Source organism: Callithrix jacchus, chromosome 20 (genome assembly GCF_049354715.1).
Source record: "Callithrix jacchus isolate 240 chromosome 20, calJac240_pri, whole genome shotgun sequence".
Classification (NCBI taxonomy): Eukaryota; Metazoa; Chordata; class Mammalia; order Primates; family Cebidae; genus Callithrix; species Callithrix jacchus.
Window position 1 is genome coordinate 14,420,049 of NC_133521.1, and position 20,217 is coordinate 14,440,265.

The 20,217-nt window shown below is 47.2% G+C and overlaps 1 protein-coding gene across 1 annotated transcript; it reads left to right on the plus strand.

Moving 5' to 3' along the window:
- The first annotated feature begins 11,066 nt into the window (after window positions 1-11,066).
- MT4 (metallothionein 4) lies at window positions 11,067-14,687 on the plus strand. Its single transcript, XM_017966835.4, has 3 exons — window positions 11,067-11,154; window positions 13,386-13,451; window positions 14,419-14,687. Exons 1-3 carry the CDS (start codon window positions 11,124-11,126, stop codon window positions 14,508-14,510), a joined length of 189 nt encoding a protein of 62 aa, XP_017822324.1. The 5' UTR covers window positions 11,067-11,123; the 3' UTR covers window positions 14,511-14,687.
- The last annotated feature ends 5,530 nt before the right edge of the window (window positions 14,688-20,217 follow it).

The following is a 20,217-nucleotide window of genomic DNA, read 5'->3' on the forward strand; positions in this document are numbered from 1 at the left end:
AAAGCGCCCTACATAAACTGGCCAATTATTCTTAAGAAGCACCCATAGAGAAATATGCTATTATCCCTATTTTATAGGCAGAGAAACTGAGGACAAGTGGCTTGCCCGAGGCCAGAGAGAGAGAGAGAGCAAGAGCGAGCGAGCGAGAGAGAGAGAGAGAGAGAGAGAGAGAGAAAATTCAAGCAGCGATAGCATACATCTGTGTCCACCCCAGTCCCCCTCAGACCTGTATCTGCCCCAGGAATTCTAGCACACCCAAGCCACCCTGCCTAATTCTCAGGCTGGGCTTCCCAGGTCCAATCTGTGTGAGGACATTAGGTCAGTAACCCACAGGCACTGCTGATGGGGGCAGTGAGCTCTGTTATCAGCCCCTTTACAACACAGTACATGAACGCTGTGGGTAATTATTCCCCTTCTATAAACCCTCAAACTGTCGCCTTGTTTTTTCTACTTAACATTAATTGGAGATCATCTGATTTTATTTATTTATTTATTTATTTATTTATTTATTTATTTATTTATTTATTGAGATTGAGTCTCACTCTGTCACCCAGGCTGGAGTACAGTGGTGCTACCTCGGCTCACTGCAACCTCTACTTTTCAGGTCAAGTGACTCTCCTGTCTCAGCCTTCTGAGTAGCTGAGATTATAGGCATGCACCACCATGCCCAGCTAATTTTTTTGCAATTTTAATAGAGATGGGGTTTTACCATGTTGGCCAAGGTGGTCTTGAATTCCTGACCTCAGGTGATCCATCTACTTTGGCCTCTCAAGGTGCTAGGATTACAGGCATGAGCCCCTGCACCTGGCCTGATTTTTTTTTAAGAAAGGGTCACACTCTGCCACACACTGAACTGCAGTGGCATCATCATGGCTCACTGCAACTTCAGTCTCCTGGGCTCAGGCGAACCTCCTGCCTAAACCTTCCAAGTAGCTGGGACCACAGGTGCACACCACAATGCCTGGCTAATTTTTTCAACTTAGTTGTGGAGATGGGGGTCTTGCTATGATGCCCAGGCTGGTCTCAAACTCCTGGGCTGGAACTATCCTCTGACCTCAGACTCCCAAAGTGTTGGGATTACAAGTGTGAGCCACCTAACCCAGCCAATCATCTTATTATTTTCAGAAAATTATATATTCATACTGGAAAAATCAATGCACAAGCAGTGTACCATGGCCTGGGTTTTTAGTGAAATCCCTGCTAGATGGGTAAGGACTCTCTGGTTTGAGCCTTGGTCCCTCTACCTGAGGGTTGTTCAAACAGAAGCTCACAGACCCCTGGGGTTTCAGAACAGGAGGAGACGGTGGAAATCTGGCAAACCTGCTCTGTGTTGAGCACCCTGCCAGGGCTGCAGGGCCTGAGCTGCTGAATTCACATTCATGTCTTTGGGAAAAAAGCATGGCCAAAAATTGCCTGGGGACAAAGAACAATCAGTGGGGTTTCTCCCAAGAGGGACTATGATCCCAATGCCTCCTATACAAACTGGTTTTGGGGACCATTGGCTGGGGGTTGTCCCCATGAAAATCTTAGGAACAGGCATCTTCCATACAGTTGTCTCCTTACTGGCACCAGGAACAGAGCTGGGAGGGGCCTGAGTAGTCTTCCAGGTGTGAACCCCTCATTTTTTCAAGGAAACCAAGGCTGAACTCGTGAGTGATGATGCCAGTGAGTGAATCTAGAGGATTCAGAAGCTCTGAGTCCCAGGCTAGTGTTCTTGCACTAGGAGAGAGACAAGAAGAGACAGGAGACAAATGAGAGGTGAGAGGGTAAAGGAGGAATGAGAGAAAAGGAGGAGGGAAGAAAAAGGAGAAGAAAGAAAAGAAGAAGAGATGGGGCCTGGCACCATGGCTCATGCATGTAATTCCAGCACTTTGGGAGGCCAAGGTGGGTAGATCACCTGAGGTCAGGAGTTTGAGACCAGCCTGGCCAACATGGTGAAACCCCATCTCTACTAAAAATACAAAAAAAAAAAAAAAAAAAAAATAGCCAGGCGTAGTGGTGCTTGCCTGTAGTCCTGGCTACTTGGGAGGCTGAGGCAGGAGAATTGCTTGAAACTGGAAAACAAAAGTTGCCGTGAGCCGGGATCGCACCACTGCACTCCAGCCTGGTGACAGATTGAGACTCCATCTCAAAAAAAAAAAAAAAAAAACAGAAGTGTGGAAAGGCAGAAACACCCAGTGTGTCTGAGAAAATGATATAAATTGTTCCAAAAGTGGGAATGGTGAGTGCTGTGTCCCACGAAGCAATCATGGGCTTAGGCATGTTAGAAACCATACTGGCCCACAGAGAGGGGGTCCACATGGCCAGAGAGTTTACGATAGTGTACTTGGCCTCAGTAGCAATTAGGGAAATGTAAATCCACAACCAAGGAAGTGACAGTTCACATCTGTTGTCTCTGTCCCAACCAGAGGGCTAACCCAAAGCCTAATGCACTGTTTAACTGGCAATCAGAAAAGATGACACAGGGTGTTTCTACTCTTTTTGACTTTATTTCTTTAAAAAATTGAAATGAATAGAACCTAATGTTACTATTTGATAATGTGAGCTTTCATATTTAATTCTCGATTCTTGTCTGTTTCAAAAATAGTTGGGAATAAAAAATAATTTATTTTCCATTAAAAAATATTTTAGAGATGAGGTCTCCCTCTGTCACCCAGGCTAGAGTGCAGTGGCACCATCATAGCTTGCTGCAGCCTCTTAACTGGACCTCCTGGGCTCAAGCAATCCTCCTACCTCAGCCTCCAAAGTCGCTGGGACTACAGGTGTGTGCACCATGCCCAGCTCATTTAAAAAATTTCTTATAGAGACAAGTTCTCCGTATGGTGCCCAGGCTGGTCTGGAACTCCTGGGTTCAAGTGATCTTCCTGCTTCAGCCCCCCAAATTACTGGGATTATAGGCATGAGCCACCACACCAGCCAAAAAAATAATTTGAAAAAGAAGAAAAAACATAGAAAAGCATTGAGCCATGAGCTCCGTCCGCTTGGGACTGCAGGTGCAGATCAGCCATAATCCTTCTGTTGTCCTGGGTAAGTTCACTCACCTTGCTAGGCAGGGCTTATATTCAGCAGTTTTCCAACTGGTCAACTGGTTTTCACTCAGCACTATGTCCCCTGCTATCATAAAGGCATTACGTGTGAGTGGGGAAAGGTGAGAAGTACAAGATAAAATAGATCTTTTTTTTGAGACAGAGTCTCGCTCTGTCACCCAGGCTGGAGTGCAGTAGCACAATCTATGCTCACTACATCCTCTTCCTCCTGGGTTCAAGCGATTCACCTGCCTCAGCCTCCAAAGTAGCTGGGACTACAGGTGTATGCCACCACGCCCAGTTAATTTTTGGTATTTTTAGTAGAGATGGGGTTTCACGGTGTTAGCCAGAATGGTCTAGAACTCCTCACCTCGTGATCCGCCTGCCTTGGCCTCCAAAGTGCTGAGATTATAGGCATGAGCTACCGCACCCAGCCTAAAATACATTTTTGAAAGAGGAGTTGCCTGTGTACATAGGGAAAGTAGGGGACAGATGGATCTAGCATCCCATCTACAGCAGCCCCTATTATTCCCCATGAACCCCTGGGGCTCTGAGCATGCACAGCTTGAATACCCCTAGTCCAGCCCCAATATCCCATGGGGAACCCGGAGGCTACCTAGACTGGTAGAAATGAAGGGACAAGAGTAGGGAGTGGTGGGTGAGGTGCCTAGAACATAGCATTTCAGGAGGTGCTCACTCTTGGGGTGGTTCAAGTGTCCCCCGTCCTTGTGTGCCCTCACAGAAACCCTGCCTGCATTCTCCTTCTCTGATAGTCATGGACACACTTTTCACCCCTACTAGAAAATCAAGCTCCTGAGGACCAGGGCTCAGCTCTGTCTGGTTCACTCACCCCATCCAGAAGGCAAGTTCAAAGCTTGGCATGCAGTAGGTATTACATATTGTTGCTGAATGATTGATTAATGAAGGATAGAAGGAAAAAGAAAGAAAGGAAAAAAAAATGGCTGGGCAAGGTGGCTCACATCTATAATCCCTACATTTTGAGAGGTCAAGTCAGGAGGTCCATTTTACGCCAGGAGTTTGACACCAGCCTGAGCAACATAGCAAGAGCCTGTCTCTACAAATAATTTAAAAACAAAATTAGCTGGACACAGTGGAGCACATCTGTAGTCCCAGCTGTTCCAGAGGCCAAAGCAGGAGGATCCCCTGAGATCAGTAGTTTGAAGCTTCAGTGAGCTCTAATAGTGCCACTGTGCTCCAGCCTGGGTGACAGAGTGAGACCCTGTCTTAAAAAGAAAGAGAGAGAGAGAGAGAAAAAAAACAACAGAGGAAGGAGAAAGCAAGCAAGGAAGAAAAGAACAAAGAAAGGAAAGAGGAAGGGAGGAGGGAAGGAAGGAAGGAAGGACAGAGGGAAGGAAGGAAGGAAGGAAGGAAGGAAGGAAGGAAGGAAGGAAGGAAGGAAGGAAGGAAGGAAGGAAGGAAGGAAGGGTTGGGGAGCCTCCTCACCCTCTCCAAAGCCTGCATCTGGGCTGCCAGCCAACCTCGACCAGCCACTTTGCTGCTGGGGGCAATGAGTGTGGGTAATTATCAGCTTCGGCCTTATTCATCCTTCCTGGGGGCCGTGTGCAAAGCAGAGGGTTTCACTTGCCCACTGGGTACTGAATTATAGCTGTGGAGCCGAGTCCCATGTAATTAACCAGCAGCCACAAGCCCCAGAGAGTCTGTGAAGGTTGCCAAGCACACAGGTGGTTTGGGCCCTGAGCAAGGCAACTCCTAATTAGCCTCGGCCTGGTTTTTACAATCCACAGTGCTGGGACCCACCTCCTGGGAGGCTGACTACACATTGGCTGTAGAGTTCCTTACTGGAGCTCCCAGAAAAGCAGAATTTTGTGTGTGTTTATGCATATATTTTGGTTACAGAGAGAGGCTTTCTTGTAACTACTCTAAAAGAGAGTAGTTCTTCCATTTGTAATAATCTCCCTTTTGAAGATGACACACTGGTGTTTAGAGAGGTGATGTGCCTTGCTGAACGCATTGGGGCTGAACTCCAGGTATATGTGAATCCCTATCAAGTTGCCTCATCACTCCACTATGAACATAAACCTTAATATCATCTACCATTCCTTGAACACTTGGTGTGTTAAATGTGGGATCTTTATTTTCTCAGTTCTCACCATTACTTCATGAATAGACCCACTTATCCCCATTTTGTACTTGAAGTTGAGAGACAAGGGAGCATGTCTGAGGTTTTACAGCAAACAGAGAGGAACCAGGATGAGAACGAAGTAGGAAAGTCTGCAGCCCAAGATCACTGTGCTGTCTCTTGCTAGGGAGGGAAAGGCTGAAGAGACATGCACAGTCAGCATGGGGAAGACTGGACCATGGCTCAGTCTCCGGATGTTAATGGTTGACAAAGCTGGGAGGCAGGAACATACAAAGTATACCTCAGTTAGATACCATTGCACTTCTTCACACTGATTAGATGGGCACACTTTTCAAATGGGGAAATGGGGACTCTCAGAAATTGCTAGAAGGAGCATACATTGGCATAGGATCTTTGGAGATCAATTGCCGCATACAACCTAGCCATCCTTCTAGGGAGGAATGAACACTCTTTACGTGACATGAATGGGGCTATTCCTTGCAGCATTTTTGTAATAGAGAATATGTGAAAGCAAGTTAAATGTCATTAGGGGAATGGATAAGTAAAATATGGTGTATTCATACAATGTAACATTATAATCAGGCATCAGCATGGATAGATTTCAAAAACATAACGATGGGGCCAGGCGCGGTGGCTCATACCTGTAATCCCAACACTCTTGGGGGCTGAGGCAGGCAGATCACATGAGGTCAGTAGTTCTAGACAAGCCTGGCCAACATGGTGAAACCCTGTCTCTAGTAGAAATACAAAAATTAACTGGACTTGGTGGTTGGAGTCTGTAATTTCCAGCTACTTGGGAGGCTGAGCTAAGAGAATCACTGGAACCTAGGCAGTGGAGGTTGCAGTGAGCCAAGATCACGCCACTGCATTCCAGCCTGAGCAACAGAGTGAGACTCCATTTCAAAAAAAAAAAAAGAAGGGAAAACCAGTTGTAGAAATATTTGTATTATAGTACCACTTAATGTACTTTTTAAAAACATGTAAAGCAATACTGTATACATCTATACACATAGATAGGAAAAGTATAAAAACAAGAATGAGGAGAATACATGTGAATTTTATCATTGACTTCCTTTAGAGAGACAGAGGAGATGTCTGGGAGAAATATAAAAGGAACTTTAATATATTAAATTCAGAAGATTGCTCCCCTGCTTTGTTCCAGGTACTTTTCTGGGCACTGAGTATAGTGCAGTGAGCAAAACAGACCAAAATCGCTGCATATGTGAAGCTCCCATTTTGGAAAAGGAGCCAGACATGAAACAAGACAAATACACAAAATGTATAGTATGTTTCATGGTAATAAGTATGAAAGAGGAAAAAGAAAGCAAAAAAGCACACAGGTAGTGTGGAAATTTTAGGTAAGGTGGCCAGAGATTACTTCACCTGAAGGAGAAGAAAAATATCTCCAGATAGCTCAAGCATATATCTAGAGGAAGATCTTTTATAGATGTGCAAAGGCCCTGGGACTGAGGCATGATTGACAAGTTCAAGTACTGAGCAGGTAGAGAGGCTGGGGAATGCCATAGAGACAAAGGCAGAGAGGGAACAGGGGCTCACCTGGTGGCCAAGAGCTTTTTTGTTTACTGAGTAAAATGGAGAGATTCTAATGGATCCTGAGCAGAGCAGTGACACAATGTAACTTTCTTTCTTTCTTTTTGTCTTTTTTGTTTGAGACCACTTCTCACTCCGTTGCCCAGGCTGGAATGCAGTAGCGAAATCTTCGCTCACCCCAACCTCTGCCTCCCAGGTTCATGCGATTCTCCTGCCTCAGTCTCCCAAGTAGCTGGGACTACAGGTGTGCACCACCATGCCTGGCTAATTTTTGTATATTTAGTAGACACAGGGTTTCACTATGTTGGCCAGGGTGGTCTCGAACTCCTGACCTCGTGATCCGCCCACCTCGGCCTCCCAAAGTGCTGAGATTACAGGCGTGAGCCACCACGCCTGGCCATAACTTGTATTTTAATAGAATTACTCTGAGTGTTGTGTGGCTAATCAGGTGGTTTGGGGAGGTAAAGAGGACAGCAAAAAGGGCAGAGGTGGTGGCGGGGGACAGCTAGGAAACAAATGCTGAGTCTGGGGGTGATGATGGTGGCTCAAATCAGGTGGCAGCCACAGAGGCAGACAAGACTGCGGGAGGATCTGGCAGAAGATGAGCAGAAGCAGGAGCTCAGCTGGGGATAGGAAGGATTTGAAATGCTGTTTGACATTCACATAAAGGTGTTGAGTAGCAGCAACCAGGCTATGAGACTGGAGTTCGGAAGAGAGGCTGGGTCAAAAGTGCAGGTTGGGGGCAATCAGCACATAGATGGTGTTTAGAGCCATTAACCTGTTAAGATTTTTTCTTTCTTTTTTTCTTTTTTTTTGAGATAGCACCTTGCTCTGTCACCCAGGCTAGAGTGCAGTGGTGCAATCATAGCTTACTGCAGCATTGAACTCCTGGGCTCAAGCAATCCTGTGACCTCAGCCTCCCAAATGGCTACGACTACAGTAGCAGGCCATCATACCTGGCTTTTTTTTTTTTTTTAAATAGAGACAAGGTCTTGCTATGTTGGCCAGGCTGGTGTTGAACTCCTGAGCTCAAGTGATCCTGCCACCCTGGCCTCCCACAGTGCTGCGATTACAGGCCATGCTCAGCCCTGTTAAATTTTTATTTCTTATAATTAAAAGAGCTGAAGCAAATAGAGCAGTGTCAACATCTGTTAATTCTGGGTGGTGGATACAGTGGTGTTTGGAATACTATTCTTTGTACTTTTCAGTATGTTTGAACTTTTTTCTAATAAAAAATTAATGAATAAGCAGCTTATAAAGCCACAGAGGCTTTAATGTGCTGAACAATTCTGTCATGAGGGCTTTGGATGTAAGGCATGAGCATCAGCAACAAGCTGAAAAGTCAAATTCAAATATCCCCCATCACTAACTTAAGCTCAGTGACAGGGGTCGGTCCTGTCTCTCTGGGCTCCTGCTTTTCTGTTTGGGCAACACAGGGCTGGCTTCCAACTTATCAGGGTTCTCGTAGTGCTGATCATCGAGGATTCAAGCTGGTGCCCCATAGGCCACTCTGCCCACTCTGCCCACTCTGATTTTACCCCCTAAGGTCTCTTGCCTAATCCTGTATATAAGGCCAGAAATACCCGCAGGAGAGGGGTCTGTAGGTGGAAGGTCAACTTTGCCTCCAAACAAACAGAAACTGGAGCAAAGAGAATCAGAAAGGACAATGCCATATACTCTCTTGGCCCTGGGACCCAAAAGTTAGGTTGAGTGTAAAAGCTGGGAGCACCGAGACTATAACGCCACAATATTTATGGCTGATGAATGCATCCTGCTCGGGACTGCAGAACCACGTGGGGATCTGTAAGCCTGAAACATGCAAATGGGTGGGTGGCCAAACCAAACTACTGATTTTTATTAGACACAGATCTTGATTATCATATTAACAGTAATAATGTTGGTGAAAAGAATATTGCGCCAGATTTTGAACTCAGTGCTTAATATATATTCTCTCATTTAGCCTCCCCAACAACAGTACTGTAAGGTTGTCACTGCATGAGCTAGATTTTGAGAAGAGGAAACTGAGCCTCAGAGAGGTCAAGCAGCTCTGAGCTTCGGAGCTCAAGCAAGTCTCCCTGTGTTGCCCAAGCTAGGCTGGACTCCTGGGCTCAAGCGATCCTTTTACCTCAGCCTCCCAAGGTGCTGGGATTACAGATATGAGACATCATGTCTGGCCTGGTTTTGATATTATCATTCAGTTGGGGCCTTAAGCAACTTCACACTGTCCATTATCCAAGGAAAAGGCAATTCCTGGCCTAGGTAGAGGAGGGAGAGAGATGGCTTCAATAAGGGTGAAGGAAAATCCCCTCCTCTCTCTGGTCTCACATTGTTAGGCCAGACCCTCTAAGCCATTAGTACCTGCTGGAGGGCAGCCCAAGAGGTGGAGGAAGCCAGGCCTGCCATGAGAGATGTGCCAGACCTAGACTAAGGGTTCAGGCCCAGGAAGATGGATCAGCCTCAGGACTCTGGGAGCAGCCATACCTGGTCATGGGTCTCCTGGGCTGAGATGTCCTCCTGACCTTCTGAACTACAAACTGTTTTTACTACCATCGGCTCCCCAGTGCCCAGCACAGTGCCTGGCCCTTGGAGGGTGATGAATGAATACATGTCCCCTACTAGGCTGTGAACTCCTTTAAGGGAGGCACCATTTGGAGATAACTACAGTGTCGCCCTGTCCTCCCCTCCCCTCCCCAGTGCCTGCCACAGTGAACTGCTGATGACCATGGAGCCATCCCTTTCTCCTCATTGGAAGCTCTCAACCCAAAATCTGTGGTTCCGTGGGTCAGACTGAAGTCCAGGTGGTCCTTGTGGATGAATGATGGAGACCCCAGCAGAGAACTGGGGGGAATTATCTCCACTGCTTATGGCCAGGCCTGTTTTTTGCCTTTCTGAATGGCAACAGCATTTTTCAGCAGAGGTCCTCATAGAGCCACACACAGGAGATTCATGCATTTGTCCACTCGTCACTCACTTACTCAGTCATTTGTTCATTTACATATCCACTCTCTCACTCCTGCCTTCAGTCATTTGATTACTGATCTGATTAATTCATCCATTCATCCAGCATCCACTAAACGTTGTGCAGAACGTTGAATGTGTATAGAAATGCTTCAGGCACAGGTTTTTCACCTGAGAGCTCATAGATTGGGGCGAGAAAGGTAAGAGCCGTGAACACAAATAATTACGCAGGAGCTTAGCGAATAGTGAATGTCGTGAGAAATGTGCAGACACATCAGCCAAGGAACACAGAGGGAGAGATTTCTTTCAGTTAATCAGAGGTGGCTTCCTGGAGGATGTGTAATCAGCACCACCTCCAGAATTTCTCCATGGGGAGCGGGTGAGCATGGCAACTTGTCAGGGAAGCTTGAAGCTGCATCCTCTGCAGGGCACTTTACAAAAGACTGAAAAGTAGGCTGGGCGCAGTTGCTCACACCTGTAATTCCAGCACTTTGGAAGGCCGAGGTGGGCAGATCACTTGAGCCCAGGAGTTTGAGACCAGGCTGGGCAACATGGCAGAACCCCATTGCCACCAAAAATACAAAAAAAAAAAAAAATAGCCAGATGCGGTGGCATGCACTTGTGGCCCCAGCTACTCTGGAGGCTGAGGTAGGAGGATTCTTTGAACCTGAGAGGTGAAGGTTGCAATGAGCCAGGATTGCACTACTGCACTCCAGCCTGGGCAACAGAATGAGACCCCAACTCAAAAAAGAAAAAAGACTGAAAAATAGTAAGCTGCCCACACCAAAGAATGGGGTTATAATGGAGAGTGAAGAGGTGGTTAAATCTCCCCCAAGTCCCCTCTTGTTTCTCTTGTGTGTGGTCTAGAAGGAAAGGTTGCACGCTCTGGGTGGGCACAACTCCCAATTTTCCACCTTCTCACTCATGGGAAGGGTACGGGCCAGTAGAGGTTCTTGGTGGGACCTTCCAAAGCTCAGGACCAAGGATTGAGGCCCCAGTCTGCTCATAGTAAGGGCTTTTACAGGGGAGATAGAACGAGGCCCTGAGCCAGGGCAGGAGGAGCCCCTGTGAAAGAGGGAACAGAAATGGCAGACATAGAATACATGGGACTTGGAGACAAGGTGGATATAGCTGCCCATCTGAGCTCCATGTGTGCGTATGAGCCTGAGCCTGGTTTCCCTGAAACCTTGGCTGGTGGGCAGGAGAGGTGGGTGCAGCCACCTGTACCCCTGGTGAAAAGCGACTGTACTGCTCAGCCTTTCCTCTGCCCTCCTCTGCCTGCTCTTCCCAACTCCCAGCCCAGGGCATCTGGCTGGGCCGTGTGCAGGGCGTCTGGCCCCAGGGAGAGGTGGGGTGAGCTGCAGAATACACCCACACGGCTATAAATTGGGAGCATCTGGCTGCTACTCACTCAGCCTCCCTTCCCCAGCAGTGACAGCACCAGAGCCTTTTGTACGCCCTGGACCATGGACCCTGGTAAATGTGTCTGCATGTCTGGTGAGTAAAGAGACCCACCCTCGGGTCTGGAAACCTTGGCCAACTTCCTACAGGTCCCTGATGAAAACTTCCCTTCCCTCCAAATAGGAGCCACCAATGGGGTTTGTCCTGGGAGCTGATGGGTGGACTGGCTGCCTGTGGGGCAGCTCCCACTCTGTGTTAGCTCCCAGTCGGATTGTCTAGAATTGGTGTCCTGGCTCAGGAAATGGCTGAGAGGGGGCCCTGCAAATATTGGTCTTTCTAGCTGTTAACCCCTAAGGGCAGCCACCAGAGTGAGGAGAAGAACTCTGGCCCAAAACCTGGCAATCTGGTTTGGGTCCATTGCCGCCATCCCCTCACTGGCACTTATTCATTCTGGTCCTCAGTTTCCTCATCTGTAGACTGAGGTTCCTTATTCCCAGCCAACCACATCCTAGAGTTGCTATAAAAGTGCCAAAACCGTTAAGCACCTGCAGATGCCAGGGGAGTTGCCTCTAACTTATGTGGACTCTTGAGCCTTTGAAACGGCTTAATTCCACAGAAGCATGTTGGCCAGAAGGAGAGAAATCAGAGTTCAAAGCCATCCTGGGATTTTGTAATCATGGAAATGGTATAAAGAAGTCTCGCAAGTCTGGGTGCTGTGGCTCAACCTGTAGTCCCAGCGCTTTGAGGCTTAGGCAGGAGAATCGCTTGAGGCCAGGAGTTCAATGCCAGCCTGGGGAACATAGCAAGACTCAATGCCTACAAACCTTTTTTAAACTTAGCTGGACATAGTAGTGTGTACCTGTAGTCCCAGTTACTCAGGAGGCTAAGATGGGAGGATCACTTGAGCCCAGGAGTTCGAGGCGGTAGCGAGCTAAAATTGCACCACTGCACTCTAACCTTGGTAATAGAGCAAGATCCTGTCTCAAAAAAAAAACAAAACAAAACAAAAAATGGAGACTTATAAGACTCCCTTGTCCTTAACATGTCATTTCTGTACCAAAAGCTTGCAAAAGAGGCTTCTAGCATTTTGAAACTCAAAATGAAAGATGGGATAATATTTTTTGAAGTGTAGACAGTCTTTACCGTATAAAAACAGACAGTTTTTATGGTGTAAAAATAAGATCTGGGCCAGGCATGGTGGCTAATGTCTGTAATCTGGCACTTGGGGGGGTAAGGCAGGATGATCGCTTATGCCCAAGGAGTTTGAGCCAGGCTGGGCAATATAACAAGGCCCTGTTTCTACAAAATTAAAAAAAATTAGCCAGGTGTGGTGGTGCGTGCCTGTTACCCATCTATTCAGGAAGCTGAGGCAGGAAGATCACTTGAGCCCAGGAGCTTGAGGCTGCAGTGAGCTGTGTTCCCACCATGGCACTACAGCATGGGTGACAGAGCAAGACCAGAAAGGAAGAAAGGAGAGAGGAGGGGAGGGGATGAAGCTCTGTGGCTCTTGTTTTGAGTTCACTGATGTTCCTTGACCTTTCTTTAACCCATTCGTGGTTTTCATCTTGCCTTGTGAAGGTGACAAGGGTATGAAAGGCTTCTTTTTTTTTTTTTTTTTTTGAGATAGAGTCTCACTCCATCACCCAGGCTGGAGTGCAGTGGCAAGATCTTGGCTCATTGTAACATCCATCTCCTGGGTTCAAGGCATTCTCATGCCTCAACCTCCCTAGTAACTGAGATTACAGGTGTGTGCCACCATGCCCAGCTAATTTTTTTTTTTTGGGGACTTTTAGTAGAGATGGGATTTCTCCATGTTGGCAAGGGTGGTCTCAAACTCCCGGCCTCATGTGATTCACCTGCTTGACCTCCCAAAGTGCTGGGATTACAGACGTGAACCACTGTGCCTGGCCAAGAGGATGTGAAAGGCTTTGATAGTTCCCAGAGGAACCTTGGGCTTGGTAATGGCTGCATCTGTTGGTTCCCATTGTACATAAGAATTATTTGTGTTACTTTTCAAAAATATGGACTCCATTTCCCTACACACATTTATGAATGAGAGCATCTCAAGGGTTGGTCCCAGGAATCTGCACTTCTACAGTTATCCCGGGCGTGATTGACGCAGCCATGCCAGTTCCCATCTGTGCCCTGTGACTGTGGAGTATTGCACATACTCAACACTGGGGTGATGCTCAGTAGGCTTGTCACCCTCTTGTCCAGTTCCCAAGGACAGCCCAGGAGCCCTGCCACTGTGACAGTCAGCATCATGCCATATGTTCCTCACTCCGTCTCCGTCCTCACGTTCATGGTGGCTCTGTCCTCTCTTCTAGGAGGAATCTGCATGTGTGGAGACAACTGCAAATGCACAAACTGCAACTGTAAAACATGTCGGAAGAGTGAGTATGGTGACTGGGGACACCGTGGGCGGGGAGTTAGAAAGATCCAATCTCAGCTGAGGGCAGTGGCTCACATCTATAATCCCAGCATTTTTGGAGGTCGAGGAGGGTAGATCACCTGAGGTCAGGAGCTCGAGACCAGCCTGGCCAACGTGGTGAAACCCTGTCTCTACTAAAAATACAATAATTAGCTGGGCATGGTGGTGGGTGCCTGTAATCCCAGCTACTTGGGAGGCTGAAGCAAGAGAATCACTTGAAAACCGGAGGCGAAGAAGGTTGCAGTGAGCTGAGATGATGCCATTGCACTCCAGCCTTAGTGACAAGAGTGAAACTCAGTCAAAAAAAGAAAGGAAGGAAGGAAGGAAAAAAGGAAGGAAGGAAGGAAGGAAGGAAGGACAAAAGGAAGGAAGGAAGGAAGGAAGGAAGGAAGGAAGGAAGGAAGGAAGGAAGGAAGGAAGTAAGTCCAATCCCCATCCTCAATCCTCCAGCCATGGTGATTGAAGAGGTTCTGGATGCCTTTTACCCATTTGGTAAAGATCTGAAATGAGAACCATTCAGAGACCTACGGCAGAGCTCTCCATGGCTGCAGCCCACCCAGGGATGAGGGCATCCACAGTGTTTGGAGCAGGGAGAGGACTGAGGGGAAGTTCTGTCCCGCCCACTGTTAACGGGGCTAGAGCACTGGTCTGGAGTCATGAGCACTAAGTTCTAGTCTTGCCTTTGCCACTGTCCCATGACCTTGGCAAACCCTTTCCCTTCCGTGAGCTTCTGATGGACTCTAGATGACCCCTAGGATCCCTTTCAGTTCTAACATCCCTCAACCTCCTGTCCCAGGATTTTTGCTAATATGGATTGAAACCTCATCCACATACTCCTCTTTTCCTACTTCCTCTAAGTGGTGGGAGGGGCAGTGGTGAGATGGGAGTGTTGACCCACAGCAGATTTGTGCATCTCCTGACTCTTTCAGGCTGCTGTCCCTGCTGCCCCCCGGGCTGTGCCAAGTGTGCCCGGGGCTGCATCTGCAAAGGAGGCTCAGACAAGTGCGGCTGCTGCCCATGAAACCCATCCATCGTGTCTACCTCTTCCCAGGAGAGAAAACTGGGGAGCATCTGTACAGTGCATGAATTGAGAAGGTGGAATAATTGTACAATAGGATGTGCTTTTTATATAGTTGCCCAAATGTGGTGTTGGTCGCATTCGTGTAAAGTACTTGGGGCAATAAAGTTTTCACTCTTGGTTGTCTGGTGGCTCAGAGCACTGTTTTACCATTGCTAATCCAGCAGGACCAAAAGGGGCTGCTTCTGTTGCAGATCCTGTAACCACCCACCTGTACCTGTGACAGATGGCTGCCTACTGAAAGGTCCTGTGACTTTGCCTGTGGGCTTTCTTCTGCTGCACAAGCTTGCTTAACCCATGCACAGGGAAGGCCAGGAGTACTGAGGAGTTAAAGTCACTGGGAATAGCCCTTAGCCCATGACAAGCGGAGGTCAGTGGGTAAATATCACAGCATCTTCACCCCTCAAAAGGAACAACTCTGAGACTCATTCTATGTTGTCTCCCAGAAGCCTCTAGAAGCACTGAGCTTCAAAAGCTCATAGCAGTAACCTGCTCATTAATGTAACCTACAGTGGCCTCCTTCCTTGTCTCACCTCCCCATTTCCCCATCATCACTTCCTGGGATTTCCACCCAAAGAAACTATTTGTACAGGGTCGACTTTGTGGGTAACCTCATCTTGGCCAGGCTCTCCTGGCATAGCCCAGAATGCCTCATTATGCAAATGTAGCTGTTTAATGGGCTTGAGCACTCAATCAGTCATGAATGGAGGCTGTGTGTATTTGAAGGTAATCTCCAAGGCCAAGACAGTGGGGTAGTAGCTGCCCTGGTTTGGTTATTTGCACCAATCTTTAGGACTGGATGACCTGGCAGACATGAATCAGGAAGCAGAACCTGGTGGAGGTGCAGAAACAGCATCCTAAGCAGACCTCCTAGAAGATAACTTTTTAGGTAAACAGCTGAGAAGGCGGAAGTCCCTGGAGGCTGGCATTGGGGACTGGGGTTGATCCCCAGCTCTCACCCACACCACCATCCTCAGCAGAGCTGAAGACAAACCCAAGCTCTGAGATCATGTTCATTCATGCCATCCCTGGCCTGAACTAGGGCCCATCAGAGAATAGAGTGGCCTCCTCCACCAACCTCTGTCAAGCAACCGTCAGATACAGGAGTGGATGAGAATAGAGTCTTTGCCAAGGTCACGGAGCAGCCCCAGGGTGTCACAGAGGGCTGGGCTCAGCCAGCATTTACCGCATGCTTCCTGGAACTGATCACCTTCATAATCCACAGTCATTATCGCTGTTTGGAATTTAGCTGGGGCCTCCCTGGGAAGGTTTTCACCCTGTGTCCATGAGTTGTGCCTTAGACACAGAATCAGTGCAGTGGAAACAGCTTGGCCTTGGGGTCAGACATTCCACCCCTCCCCGGCAACATGACCTTGACCAAGTCATTTACCCTCTTGAGGCTCAGTTTCCTCATCTGTGAAATGCATCTCCTTCGCAGAGTTGTAGAGAGAAAGTGTAGCATAGAATCTGTGCACATAGCAGGTGCCTCATAAACAGGGATTTTAGCAGAGCTACAGTCTATCTTAGGCTTCTGTTTATTAATCTCTGAAAAGGCCTCTGCCAAGTCATTCTCTGTCATTGCAGAGCTCTTAAGCACCTTGAGAAGGACACAACACAAGGGATGATACCTTCCAGGGGGCACAACAGTCCCTTGTGCCTCCAGCAAGCAGGTTGGCCACTCACCCTGCAACCTCAGCCTTGGTACCCACTAGGATGCCGACTCATCTCATCCAAATGCCTTTAGAGTAGCTGCTTCTGCACAGTCTGACTTACTACCATCCCATCATTGAAAGGGAGATTCAGCCCTCAGATTCTCATTTTAACAATAATAACATCAACAACTAATATTTATTGAGCACTTAATATGTGCTCAACACCTAATAAGTACTGAGTGTTGTCCCAAGCAGTTTATAAACATCATCTCATGGACTCTGCACCATCAGGACCACTTCAGAGCCAGATAACCATGGCCCTGCTCCGGACCCTCTGCTTTAAAGGACCTGTCTCTGGTCTTCCTCCTCCCCACAAGAGGGGAGTCTGAGGGTCCCAGGGGATCTGTCTGACTAGCACTCATGCTCATTCCTCCCCTGAGTCCCCCATCTAGCACCATCTAGACAATGTTTTGAGTACCTGCGACCCCAAAGGCTAATTCTAGGGTCTGCAAAGGCCCCCTCTCCCAGTGGTCTATCCTTCCAGAAGGTGGACCATGCCATCAATCTGTATACTCCTGGGCCCAAAGGATGGCCAAGGGCAGATGTATTCAGAGATGAGAGGATGTGTGAATAGACTGGACACATGAGTTTTTATGTCTACATCGAGTGTAGCAGTCAGGGCAGGAAGAGCAGGAGTTGAACTGCACCTAGGCCTCCATTCTTGCTTTTGTCCCATGCTCTGCAAGTGTTAGGGGCAGGCCTGCGCTAACAACCCTGGAGGAGAATCCTGTTAGATAATAGGATCCTGTTAGATCCCCTACTTTGCAGATAAAGATGCTGAGACTTCAGGAAAGTCAATGGCTGAAATTCACAAGGATTCCAAGAGGCAGAACTGGGAACTGAGCTCAGGTCTGCCTGACCCAGAGGCCATGCTCTTGTCTGTGCAATATGGATGAGGCAGAGACGAGAGAGAGGGCTATAGGCAATGCTGCCCCAGACCCAGGCAAGTAGAGTCCTTGTCCAGGGCCTTGTAGTTTAGACAGCACACACATCACAAGCACACAAATGTGTTAATGCAGCGGTCCCTGACATTTTAGCCACCAGGGACCAGTTTTGGTGGAAGACAACTTTTCCATGAATGATGGGGCCGGACAAGATGGTTTTGGAATGAAACTGTAGTTAGATTCTGATAAGGAGTGCACAACCTAGATCCCTCGCAGTTCACAATAAGGTTCTCATCCCAGTGGAAATCCAGTGCTACCTCTGATCTGACCAGAGGCAGAGCTCAGATGGTAACACTCACTTGCCCCAAAGCCCAACTGGGGAAACCTGTATTAAAGGATACATGGGGCCGGGCACCATGGCTCATGCCTGTAATCCCAGCACTTTGGGAGGCCAAGGCAGGCAGATCACAAGGTCAATAGATCGAGACCATCATGACCAACATGGTGAAACCCCATCTCTACTAAAAATACAAAAATTAGCTGGACATGGTGGCACACACCTGCAGTCCCAGCTACTCAGGAGGCTGAGGCAGGTGAATCACTTGACCTAGGAGGTGGAGGTTGCAGTGAGCTGAGATTGCACCACTGCATTCCTGCCTGGTGACAGAGTGAGACTCTGTCTTGGGGCAAAAAGAAGAACACATGGGGCTCCTGTCACTCAGGATCTTGTATTTGCTGTTACAGGGTGATCAAGTAATCCTAAGCATCTCTGGTTACTAACACTGTTCAGGCCCTGGGGAAACACTTCTCCATCTCTTGCCCTATGTCCTCAAAACAAAAGGTGACTATATTTGAAAGCCAGGATAGTTTTATAGATTGTTTGAATGTTGATGTCAGAGATGGACACTGTCTTCAAGGTACAGGGAGGATTTAAGTGTAGAAATTAGAAAAAAGACAAATGAACAAACTCATCAAATCCTCCTCAAAAAGAATGAATGCAATAGACATGTCAAGCCATCATTTCCCATTAGCGTGACTTGTCTGTTTTCTTGCTTTTCTTTGTGTTCCAATTTGTGTTTCCAGAATATTTATGATTTTATGCCAATTGCAGAAGCTGCACAAGGCAACTGAGGAATGTTGTGTAATATTAAGCAACTCATATGATTCATATAAATTCATAATACTCTTAAATTTCTATAGATAGATAGAACTATCACTATAGATAAATATACAGATATACATACTATGGACTGAACATCTGTGTGCCCCCAAAATTCCTATGTTAAAGCCTAAATCCCCAATGTGATGATATTTGGAGGAGGGGTCTTTGGGAGATAATTGTTGTAAGGCAGAGTCCTCATGAATAGAATCAATGCCCTTATAAGAAGAGATGGGCCAGGCCCAGTGGCTCGTGCCTATACTCGCAGCACTTTGGGAGGCCAAGACAGGCAGATTGCTTGAGCCCAGGAGTTCGGGACCAGCCTGGGCAACATGGTAAAACCTCATCTCTACAAAAAATATAAAAGTTAGTCTGGCATAGTGGCTCACACCTGCAGTCTCAGCTACTCAGGAGCCTGGGGTGGAAGGATTGCTTAAACCCAAGAGGCAGAGGAGGAGGCTGCAGCAAGCTGTGTTTTTGCCACTGTACTCCAGACTGGACAATAGAGTGAGACCCTGTCTTAAAAAAAAAAAAAAAAAAAGAGAGGGGCCGGGCATGGTGGCTCACGCCTGTAATCCCAACACTTTGGGAGACCGAGGCGGGTGGATCACGAGGTCAAGAGATCAAGATCCTGGTCAACATGGTGAAACCCCGTCTCTACTAAAAATACAAAAAATTAGCTGGGCATGGTGGCGCGTGCCTGTAATCCCAGCTACTCAGGAGGCTGAGGCAGGAGAATTGCCTGAACCCAGGAGGTGGAGATTGCGGTGAGCCGAGATTGCTCCATTGCACTCCAGCCTGGGTAACAAGTGAAACTCCGTCTCAAAAAAAAAAAAAGAGAGAGAGAGAGATATGAAATGATCTCTCTGTGTCTCTTCTCACTGTATGTGAGGATACAACCAGAAAATGGCCAGCTGTAAACAAGACGTGGACTCTCACCAGACACCAGATATGTCTGTGCCTTGATCTTAGACTTCCCAACCTCCAGACCTATGAGAAACAAATTTCTGTTGCTTAAGCCACCCAGTCTATAGTATTCTGTTATAGCAGCCTGAATTGACTAAGACATACATAAATATATAAGATATACCTTTCTGTGTAGACATAGAATTTTTAAATATTTCAACTAGATGAACATCAAGTTCTAGAACAATGAATCATTTTATTTTGATGAAAATATTTAATAAAATTTAATTACATCTTTAAGAAATTAAATCAGCCAGATGTGGTGGCTCACATCTGTAATCCCAGCAGTTTGGGAGGCCAAGGTGGGCAGATCACCTGAGGTCAGGGGTTCAAGACCAACTTGGGCAACATGGAGAAAACCTGTCTCTACTAATAATACAGAAAGTAGTTGGGTGTGGTGACACATGCCTGTAATCCCAGCTACTCGGGAGGCTGAGGCAGGAGAATCACTTAAATTCAGGAGCTAGAGGTTTCAGTGAGCTGAGATCTTGTTGTACTCCAGTCAGGGCGATGAGAGCAAACCTCCTTTTCAAAATAAATAAATAAATAATACAGGACACTGAAGCTGAATGGAGAACTGTAGATGACCTTGGCGGCCTCCTTAAACACATGCATCTCCGGGATGACCACTTCTGGCCGTCTCATAACAATAGAAAAGAAAACCCCTATTAGGTTTTTGGCCACTGTTCAAGCTGAAAGCAATCTGATATATTGTATAACCATGAATAAGTCTTCCATGCTTTATCTGTTAAGTTGTTGTGAAATTTGAAATAAAACAAAATTTAAAATAAAATGCAAAATAAAATTTCAAAGCTGGATGTAGTGGCTCATGCCTGTAATCTCAGCACTTTGAGAGACTAAGGCAAGAGGATTGCTTGAGCCCAGGAGTTTGAGGCTGCAGTGAGCTATGATTGTGCCACTGCACTCCA